The 11285-nt window shown below is 41.3% G+C and overlaps 1 protein-coding gene across 9 annotated transcripts in view; it reads left to right on the top strand.

Annotated features, from left to right (window-relative positions):
- Dennd1b (DENN domain containing 1B) overlaps window positions 1–10842 on the top strand; it is a 227656-nt gene extending 216814 nt beyond the window's left edge. For all 9 annotated transcript variants that reach the window (XM_063272684.1, XM_039091333.2, XM_003751245.4 and 6 more), the window contains 3 exons: window positions 2959–3035; window positions 4049–4265; window positions 4945–10842. In XM_063272684.1, the coding sequence (XP_063128754.1) occupies window positions 2959–3035; window positions 4049–4265; window positions 4945–5478 (828 nt within the window). In that variant the 3' untranslated portion in view covers window positions 5479–10842. The remainder of the gene's footprint in view (window positions 1–2958; window positions 3036–4048; window positions 4266–4944) is intronic.
- The last annotated feature ends 443 nt before the right edge of the window (window positions 10843–11285 follow it).

Genomic DNA, 11285 nt, shown 5'->3' on the forward strand with positions numbered 1-11285 from the left:
ATTTCAGTTGTTTATTAGAACGTGGCAAATGGCAGCCATGCTCACACAGGTAGAGTTCACTGCAATGACACTAGAGCGTCACATCGTTTGTTCCTTGCTTTTGCTGTTTTGGGAAGCAGAGTAAGATCGATCTTCCCTCCCAGAACTAATGTTGTGGTATCAACACATAGGTGTTGTTTCTAGATAGTTCTGAGAACTTTGTCCAACTGAAGAAGCTTTGGTTTATGTGGCAAACTGACATAGTCTTAGTCCTTCGGTACTTTCTCTTTTCTTTTTCCTTCTCTTTTTTTGGAGTAAATTTTTTTATTGGATTTTTTTTATTTAGATTTCAAATGTTATTCCCTTTCCCGGTTTCCCGGACTTAAGTCCCCTATCCCATCCCTCTCCCCTTCGTCTACAAAATTGTTCCCCTCTCCAACCAGCCCCACCTCCTGTCCTCAGTACTTTCTAATCATTAGACTCATGGGGAACTTGTTACACATTTTAGTCACAGATCACAAGTGCTTATTCTGTGTGTGTGTGTGTGTGTGTGTGTGTCTGTGTGTCTGTGTGTCTGTGTGTCTGTGTGTCAATGTTTCTTCACCTTAGGAGCATTGGCCCCAAGGGGTGAGCAGGTGGAGCAGTTCTTGACACCCAAAAGACTTATTCTGTAGTGCAACAAATGGAGACGTCTGTGGGCTGGGAGACAGGCAGTTCTCCCCTTAGGGGTTGTTGCTAGGGGCAAATTCAAGGTGAAAGTTCCCCACCCAGAAGGATGGTACACGGTTTTGAGCACCATGACACCAAGTTTTCATCTCTGAGTGACATTATCCAAAGTCTTTTCTGAGATCATGTCAGAGAAGACATGGGCCTGCTTCAACAGGTAAAAGGCAGATGATTTAAAAATATAAACCTTATGTTTGAAACATTGAAGCATGTGTAACAGTAAAGCAAACATTTTAGAATTCCTCAGGTCTTCTTTATGTAGCTTTAACTCTCAGTGGGGAGGTCAAGGCCAGTCCCCTGCGCCGGATTATTTTCAAGAGAAAACCTAACCGTGAATCCTTTAACCTGGGACTTTCCTAAGATGTGTGTCTTGAAGATAAACATCTTTTAAGTCAAAATTCAAAGACAGGGTGTTTCGAATATTAATAATAACTGGTGGTTTGAAATGTACTAAGTATATACAAGCCATGACAATATTTAAAATAACCTCATATTGTCATCAGTTTAGAGATACTGGGACAGTGACTTACCCTTAGAAATAAAAGCCCATCAACAACTTCTACACTTTTTTTGTCTATATTGTATTTTAATATAGTGCTAAATAATAAAGGTATTTTTATGAAATTCTAACAAGTATGAAAGGAATAATCATGCTAATGAAAAGTAGACCCACCAGTGGTTATGGCAGGTGAATGGAACCATCAAGGGAAAAATTGAGGTAAGTTGGAATGAGTGACAAGGCCAGCCGCGCCCAAAGCATGTTACAAAACTCAGCATCACATGCCTACAGTACACTGTAAAGATGCCCATCACCACATGGCTCATGATGACCAGAAACAAACATCAGTCACTGGAAATGGAATCTGCACCACCACATAAACTGCCAGTTTTCAGGAAAAGAGGATAGGACACAATGTTTTAGACATGTTTTACATGGCTGGCACAAAGGAAAGGGGAAAGTGAAGGTGTCCAGGAGACTGTAGACATGGCAACCACAGGCAGCACCGACCTGTGTCATCTGACCCAAAGATGAAATGTATGGATATAGTCTATATGATATAAAATATTAAAGGTAATTGTTAATTTGTAGATGTCACAATTTTTAAATTGCGCTAAAGACATCTTGGAGCTAGAAAGATGGTTCAGCGCTAAAAACCCTTCATGGAGGACTCAGATCTCTGAAACTTCATGGAGTCTCACAACAGTCTGTAACTCTAGTTCCAGGAATCTGACACCCTGCTCTGGCCTCTGCAGGCACCAGGCATGCAGTGGTGCACATACATGCATACATACATACATACATACATACATATGTACATATGTACATACACACACAAGCATACATACATATATCCACATACATACATTCATACATACATACACACAAACATCCATACATACACATACATACATTCATACATACATACACACACTCATACACATAAGATAAATCTTTAAAAACAAATATTTGTTAAAAATACATACCTAGGGCTGGCCAGACAGCCGAGCAGGTAAAGGTACTTATTACCAAGCCGGATGGCCTGAGTTCAATTCCAAGAACCTACAGAGTAGAAGGACAGAACCAACTCCCACAAGTTGTCGTCTGGTTTCCACATGTGTATTATGGAATGCATGTGCATACAAACAAATCAGTCAGTCAACATGAACATTTTACATTTTAGAACATCTAATGAATATATAATATAGTATTTTCAGGTAAAAATAATAAATCATTACTTTTAAAATCTTGGTTTTGAGAGTGGGTTCTTCAGATCCAACACTGAGATCATCTAAAAATGTTACAATCGGGGCCCCAACGCTGCAGAACCTCTGGAGAACCAGAGCCTACATTTTGCAGCTTTATAAACCACCTGGCATTATATTCATTTATATACTTAGAATTGAAAGCACTTTCTAAAACACTTAGACTTGAAGGAGATGTGATAGGGAATAAAATTGGCAACTCTTGGTGTGTCTTTTAAAAATGTGATGGTTGCATGTGGATGCATGGTGTGACTGTCCACATGTGTATTTCCAGTTGTTCTTGCAAAGCTAGGAAGTGCTGATTCTTTTTTAAATGCTGCTTTGTTCTTTTTCTCCTTGTTCTATCTAATTTGTCAGGTTAGTGGATGACATTCAAAGCTTTGAAAACATATTTCTAAGTATTTCTTCTAAAAATCACATTGTTCCTTTAAAATTATTAAAGAGACATTTCAAATCAGTAACTCAGCTTATTGTCAATGTATCTTTCAGGCACACTTGAAAAGGCCCCATAAGAGCCTCGACGGCACCCTGTATGATGATGATGATGACATCGAAAGGGCAAGCAAGTGAGTCCAGCACTTTGGGCCTATCCAGTGGATGGTGTTAGACACCAGTAAAGTCCATGCTCTGCTCCCTCACAATGTCCATCAACAAACAGAAATGGCACCCCTTGCAACACTGTGAGGAGTGAGGCTTGGGACAGGGCAGGCACAATAGACTTGAAATGCCATGTTCTTGGGAAGCAGAGTTATCTACAGAGGTGTCTGAGGAGGGGAAAGTATGGCACAGATGAGGTCAGCTTCTCACCCCACACTGAAAGAAGTTGGCGACAGTCAGTCAGACTGAGCCAAGGCAGGCTTAAGGGGAGGATACCGCCACAGCCATCCCAGGAAGGAGATTCAGAATGTTACTGGATACGAAGGATGGAAAACTGTATAAACTTCACTTTGTTTAGCAATTTTAAGATACATTCTAATAAAATGGACATTCTACATATGAAATAAATCTGTCTACATAGGAGAATATCAATTCTTCTCTAAAATAGAGTAAGAAAAGGACAACCATATACTGGAGTATACTGGAATGTTGCAAACTTTCTAAGTGTTCATTCTAATGTTTCTAGGGAATCCCCAAATCCTATAGCATGAGATTGATGGAAGTCCGACTTCAGATTATCAAGCCATGACTTTGTGTTTATTTGTTCTTACCGTGTGTGCTTCAGTTTTTCAGTATTTGAGATAGATGTTTGCATGACTGTGGAGACTTTGACCATGTCCCTGCCAGCCCTTCAAACCCCTCCTCTCCTCTCTCCTTCCTTTTCTCTCTGTCTCCTGTTTCCCTCTTCTTTCTTCCCCACCTTCCTTTCCTCCTCTTAACCCTTCCCCTCCCCTTCTCCTGTTTCCTTTCTGTAACCCAGACTAGCCTCACACTTGTAATCCTCCTGCCTCAGCCTCTAGACTGCTGGGATTAAAAGGGAGCATCACCCTCCCCTTCAGCTGTCATTTTGTTGTTTTGCTGACATAGTGAGTGAGTTGAGACTCAGCCTATGCTGACTCCTCCACCTTCTGTCTCTCCTCAGGATATCTTCTGAAGACGGTGAAGAAACATCTGCCTATTTCTATGAGAGCGACGACTCTGTTGATGCACAGGTGAAGGCTCCTTACTCAGGTGAGATGGATTTACTGGGCGAGATCCTGGACACGCTGAGCACACACAGCTCTGACCAAGGAAAGCTGGCACCCGCCAAGAGCCTGGATTTCTTCAGATCCATGGACGACATTGACTACAAGCCCACGGTTAGTTGACTTTAACTTACAGAGGAATGGAAGCACTCTTGCCCTTGCCGAGGCCACCCAATCAGATAAATAAACTTAGTTCACAGAAGCATTTTCCCTCTAGGTAGGTACAGAAACTTCAAAGTATGATAAAAAATGTAATTCGTATAGATTATTCCTGCTACTAAAACTGCTGCAGGATCCACTGCCCTGGCGCTACCAGACAATGCCCTGTTCCATGTCGGTGTCTAATTTAATATTCATCATTGTGAAGAAATGTTTATGTGAAATAATTCCTAGTTTTATAAAAATTTCTGAGCTTTTAAGAAATACAATAATTAATATGTCTTAAAATATTTTCTTCTAGTATCTTGTTTGAAAAGTGAGCAGTTCCAAATGAACTAAATTAAGTCTTTTTTAAAAACGTAAAGTAGAATTATGTGCAGGGGGACCCCATTCTGACTGAAAGTTCTATGTGAATTTGAATGTGAAACCAGAGTTTGTGGAGACCCCACCGGACATCCCTTCATTCCACTTCATGGAGCTGGCAGGAGCTGCCAGAATTCAGTCAATGCTCTCCTACCCCAGGGGCGAGGCTCAGGTCCCTGATGAAACAGGGGAACCTGGTTTTCGAAGTGGACACCAATTTACTAAAGTAATTTTATTGTAAGTATTCTGAAGTTGTTATTTCCCTTCTCAGAACAAGTCCAACGCTCCCAGTGAGAATAACCTGACCCTACTGTGTGCTTCTGGCGATCAGGGAGAGTGGAATCTCGGGCAGGATGACAGCGCCCTCCATGGCAAGCACCTCCCTCCATCCCCCAGGAAAAGAGTTTGCTCCAGTGGGTTGACAGATTCCCTATTTATCTTGAAAGAGGAGAACACTGAGAAGCCCTTCAGTGCTGACAGTGTAAGTGTCCCTACTGTGGTGGAAAAGTCCGCTTCTACTTCAGATTCCGGTTTCCAGCCAGCCACTCCTGAAGCTTCTCAGACGCATAAAGGAAAACCAGAGGTGAAGCAAACACTAAGTCAAGCTTCAGATGATCTGCTGGTACCCAGCCCTGGGAACCGCCAGTCTACTTTTGTTCCCTGGGAAAAAGCTGGGAAAGAGGAGACGAAGCCTTCAAAAGATGTTGGACTTCTCCAAGAAGTAGTGTCATTGTGTCACATGTCATGTGACTTCCAACAAGGTTTAAACATTTCAGAAGAAAGCAAAAGTGAAAACCAAACTTAAGGTACCAGTAGAGGGGTCAGTTGCTTGCCTCTTGGCTTCTCCAGAGACATGGAATTACTTCCCCATGATGGGAACAGTAAAGAGAATCACTGATAGGAATGATAACCTTACTGCTGTCTAGTTGGTTTCCCTGTCTGTTCATCTCATGGATCTATATTACCATTGGTTCCCCAGCATAAAATGAATTCTACTGTGCTGTTAAATCAGGTACTAATTTGTACATAGGCTGAAAGTGTGTTTTGAACTTAAGCTTTCCCAGTATTTGGTGCTTAATGCTGTTCATTTTATTTAAAATAAGTGTGCATATATAACCCCTACATATAGCCAGTAGGTACTGTACTAATCTGGCTGAGCATGAACTGATCAAGATGTCAAAACTGAACAAAAATAGCCTGACACTGATGAAACTGTTAACCCACTAATTGCCTTAATCCTCCAGTTATGTTAAGCATACAGATAACACGTGATGCTACATGCGAAGCTTGAAAGAGGAGTTGTCTTGTCCTGCAGAGCAATAATGCCTTTTTCTATCAGGAATTAAGCTCACCATTTCTTTCAAGTTCAAATGCACTCTAGTGGAAATTACGTGCTTTTTATAAAGACATGCAGCCATGTTTTCCAAACAAGTGAATGTGTGTATTCACCTTTCAGTGAACTATATTAAGTGCTGAATTACAATGTGAAGTGAAAAGCTTCTGCTTACAAAGAAGCCCCGCAGACAATGTTCGATCTCTGTGTACATGTTAACTACAGTCCACCTCCAGAAAGCCAAATGCCCTGTGGAGTCCAGATAGGCAGTTGTCCAGCTCTTCTCCTAACTGACTTGCTGTGAAGATGCTCATAGCCTTACCTTGTGTTTGCTTTTTAAATAATTAACTTTGTATTTTAAACGTTGTAGATTTGTAGGAAAATGCAAAGATGGTACTGAGTTCCCATAGCCATGGATCCTGTGTCTGCTGTTGCTAGCATCCTGTGTAGTATGCTGCCATTGCCGTATTGTTGACTCGCTGCACGGCATGGCATTCAGAGCTCTGGCTGTTCCCTGGTGTCCCATTCTGTCCCGTTCTCCCCCTCAGAGTTCTCAAGTACCTCTGCGATCACGTCTGCTGAGGTGTCTCCTCACCCTGGCACTTCACTTTCTTAGTTTTGATGGCCTTGAAGTTTTTAGGAATATTGATCAGATGTCCAGCTCCTGTAAAGTATGTAGTATGTTTCTCAGTATTGCATGAGCTCATAGGCTTGAGGGAGAAGATTACAGAAGAGAAGTACCATTTTCACAGCGTCTGAAGGGGTGTGCCATGCTGTGCTGACTTGGAACGCCTGTGGGGTTCTCCACTAGGAATGTGTCCCTCACCTGTTCTGTGGCAGTAGAGCAGGAGAGAGAGAAGAAAGGAAGAGCAGGCACAGAGAATTATTTAGGGCAGACAAGTATCAGAATACAGCCCTTGTAGTTCTTTATGGTACCTGCCTCCCTCACAGTTTACCTTTGGAGCACATCTGAAGCACATGCAGGTCCCTCATGCTAGATGTGCAGTTGGTTTATTTGAACCTGCCATGTTTCTGTTCTATACATCCTCAAACGTGATGATTGATTTTCAGAAATCTTTTAGTAAAAAAAAAAAAAGTTTGCAAAGCCATTGAAGGCCATACTCTAAAGTGTTTACTTAAAGAATAGAATTTTAGCCAGAATTTTAGGAGATTTGTTTAACATAGCCCTTAAAATATTTACACAGGTCATTTTTTAAAACTGCATTCCAAAATATAAATAGGTAGTTGTGCTTGAGGTAACAATTCCCTCCTTTGTAGTGGACGGTGGAGCTTGTCGTTATGAGGATGGGCCTGTTATAGAAGGGCATATTTAATCCTCATTTTTGCACATTAATAGCAGTCAAGGCTGTGAGATTTTGCCTGCGTGTGCCCTTCATTATTCCCAGTTTACTGAATAACAGGAAAGCCACATATCGGAAGGGGATATGAGTGGGAGGAGGAAGGTTAGTGTGGCGGCTCCATTGCTGGGCAAGCATTCTCACAGGGTGCTGGGCAAGCATTCTCACAGGGCTCTGGACAGAGTGTAGAGCTTTCAATGTGATTTTTCAAGTGAGCTCTCTGTTTTCATGTCAGAATTCATTGTCTAAAAGTGAGACCATCCTGATTGCAGCTTAAAACACTGGCTTCCAGTCCTTGTCCTTGATAAACCTATGGCCACAGGTTCATGGTTCTCTGCTTTGAGTCAGCTTGTGAGATGCTCCACTGTCGCACTAGGCTATTTGGAAACATTTATCCACTCACAAATAATGTCTTAAGCCACTTAAGTGATCTGTGCCTTACTGTAACAAGCAAAAACAGCTACTTTATGTTAAAAAGAAAAAACAAAACTGTACACCTTATTCTTTTAAAAAATGTCCAGAAAACTGGAAGCAAGTGGGTGCTTCACAAACCTTGAGTATTTGAAGTTGGCTTTTAAATGAGACTTCGCAGTATTATGATGGAGACAGTAGAAAAAAGTAAGAGACTATAAGATGAGTTCTGAAATTTAAAAAAACAGGGAATATCTTTTGCTTTGCCTAAACCAAACCAAATATAAGTTCCCTGCTATTGAGAATACATGTTTCTGCTTGCACTGTCTGTTAGAAACTGAGAGCTCCCAAACTAAACATTTCAGAGAAGCCGCTTCTGCTCCTCTAGAGACTTGAGCTCTGGCTTCCGCATCTTGTGCTTCATGTGTTGCTAATCCAACCCCTGAGCTGTGCCTGGTCTTGAGTCTCTCTCAGGCTCTGCATCCACGGAGTCAGGGGCCTAAAGATAGGAGAACAGATGTGGAGCCGCAGCTTTGTTAAAGTGAAGATGTCGCTGAGTAAAGTACAGTGGTGGTCACCTGATTTAGCCTCTCCTGTATCAGACTGTTGCAGGGTTACTTTTCCAATTCAAAGTTAGTAACTCTCCTTCACTGAGAAAATATTTATTGATTTTTTTGTACCAGTCAGGAGCAAGGTATAATAATTAAGGATGTAAGGGTGTGGGAATAAACAATTACCCAGCTCCAGGGAATCAATTAAAAGGGAAGGGAAGTGCAGGCGTTAAGATAATAATTAACAATAATAATAAAATGCAGAAAAGATGTATTTGCTTACACGGTACTTGCTCAAGAATCAACACCAAGAGATGCTTTTCAAGAACTGCTGCTGTATTTAAAGTATGTTCTAATGACAGAATCATTAACTCTTTGAGTAATTACGTGAGCCACTAGAATGCTGCTAAGATCCCACTTTAAAGGATAGATTTGGAGGCACTGCTAGGCTGAGTCCTTGCTTTGACCATCCACAGGACATGCAGTATCGATGGCCACATCCCCAAGTTCAAGAGTAACTTAGGGTACATAAAGGAAGAACCTAGCATGCTGATGGGAGTCCAGATTTTACATTAAAAAAAAATCTTGGTAGCAACATTTTCTAGATAGCCTTTTTCTTCTTAGCTAAAGGTGTGACTGTTACTAAGATCCTATGCTGATCTAATGCTAATGGTGTGACCCAGGAATGACCATGAAGTAGTTGTTGGTTAACAAAGGGAAAATTCCTGGTCAACAGCAAATGACTGTGGACATTCTCGCAATCAACAGCCATTCATTCTCTGCTCAGACTTCCAGGACAAGTTGATCCCTTTTATGAGTAAATTGTCTCCTGAAAACCCCACTGCTTGCTGTCAATGCGTCTTCAGTCTGAGAAGATATTTGAAAATCAGAATAAAAATTCAAAATGGAAAATGAACCCCTAAACGTAGGGTCTCCCCAAGCATCTCTTAATGTAGGTAGTCATTTTTTTTTTTTAGCAAGCCAATTCTCTGTGAGCATTTTCCCCATGTTGAGCCCAGAGTCCTGTTAGTGTTGGTTTTTTAAAACTTCAAGGACTAGAAAGGCTTTGTAACAGCCAGTTGATGTTATGATTTGTTTATAAAATAGGGAATTATGTATATTGAGACAGAAATATTTTATTTTAAAACATAGGATTTTGTGCAATATTTTTCTTGCGTCGTTTAGTTTATATAAATATGCACATCTGCTTTTCTGGCAGATGCCTTAAGGTCATGTCTTTCAGTATTTGCCTAAAACTGTATGTAGCAATGTTCTATGTGATTTCAGAAAAAAAAATTACTCTTTGTATTGTTAGCAGAAGTGCTCTTGTTTATTTAAAATAATTGTGGAGATTGCATTATTGTATCATACCTAACTGCCTCAGCCACAGTAAATATGCAATAAGAAAATCACGTTCCTTTGATTAGTATTGACAACACTGTTACTTTAACAGAAATGTGTGTGCTACCGAGCGCTGGCTGTCTGTATTCCTTTAACAGCTACTCTGCGGCACATGGATCTGAACGGTCTATCTATGTGATAGCCATGTGTGTGGATTAGGACACTTTGTGATGCGTCTTTGTTGAGGCTTCTGAAGGGCATTGCCAGTACCTTCTGACTGTAAATTAATTGTTGTATGATGTATAGTTTGTTTAGCCTTGGAGCTTCTATAGATTTCTACTTTTATTATACTTGAATGAGGCAGGAAGCACTGTGGGCAGGATGCAACTTGCAGATAAACCAAAAATAAACCAAGGTACTGAACAGCAATGCTGACGGAGTGCTTTATAGTCCAGGAGTCCGTGTTTTTCCAGCCACATTTTAGGGAAATGAAGTAATTGAAGATAATACAGTCTTTTATCTAGACAGTATAGTCTCAAATGATTACCTCCTCGATGTGTCAACAGTGTGTGTCCTTTTTAAACTTCCGTATCAGTCCTTAGATAGCTTAGTTGAGGGCCATCCATGCTCCCTCCTCGGACCACTCAGTGTCTAGGACGGAACAAACCAACTACATTGTGCATATTAGATGCACTGTCTGTGTGAAGTCACTGTGTTTTAGATGGAGTAGCTTTCATAGGTAGCTTTGAGAACTCTTTAATAATCATATACCAAAAACTAAAACCTAAATTTTTAAAGATCAGTTATTCCTTAGCTGTGCCTAAAAACTCTTAGTCATGAAGGCCACATGAGGGACTCAGGATTGAATGTTCCCAAAGTGTGTGTTCGTTCCTTTAGCTGAAGAGTTACTTATTCAACATAACCTGTAGCTCAGAAAACAAAACTAAGCAAAAACAAAACAACCACGAGCAACAAGACGGTGAGATGTGCTTCATTGTCCTTGCCCCTGCGGCTACAGGCCGCCATCTCGGAACGAGACTCCTATGGGAAGATGTTCTGTATAAAGGTACTGCTTGGGAGCTTTTTTTAATATGCAAAATAAAATGTTGGATGAACTCTGCTTTGCCATAAAGTACCCAACAATGTCGTTGAAAATAAAATTGGTCACAATCAAACATTGTGTCGTGGTGATGGCTCTTCTAATTAACCAGTGGTCCCGTACTGCTACCAGAGAATGGCCTTGAAGTGCTGCAGTGTAAACCAGCTTCAGCCTCCTCCTTTCTGGTTGCCCTGTGGGAGCGGCACCTGTTCTGTTCGGAAAGACCATCAGCCTTCTTGTTGCTGTGGCAAGAGGACTGACACAGTAACTTGAAAGGATGAGGCGAAAGGTTTGCTGCAGCTCGTGGTTGCTGGGATATTAGTCTGTAGTCCTCTTCGATAAGGCTGTCACAGCAGTGAGATCATAGGCTGGGGCTGCTCACCCAAGGCAGAGAGCGCAGCATGGTAAACAGGAAGAGGACAAGCCCCAGCCACCCACTTACACACACACACACACACACACACACACACACACACACACACACACACACACACACACGTCTCCACTTAGCAGAGGTTC

This window comes from Rattus norvegicus, chromosome 13 (assembly GCF_036323735.1).
Source record: "Rattus norvegicus strain BN/NHsdMcwi chromosome 13, GRCr8, whole genome shotgun sequence".
NCBI classification, from domain to species: Eukaryota; Metazoa; Chordata; class Mammalia; order Rodentia; family Muridae; genus Rattus; species Rattus norvegicus.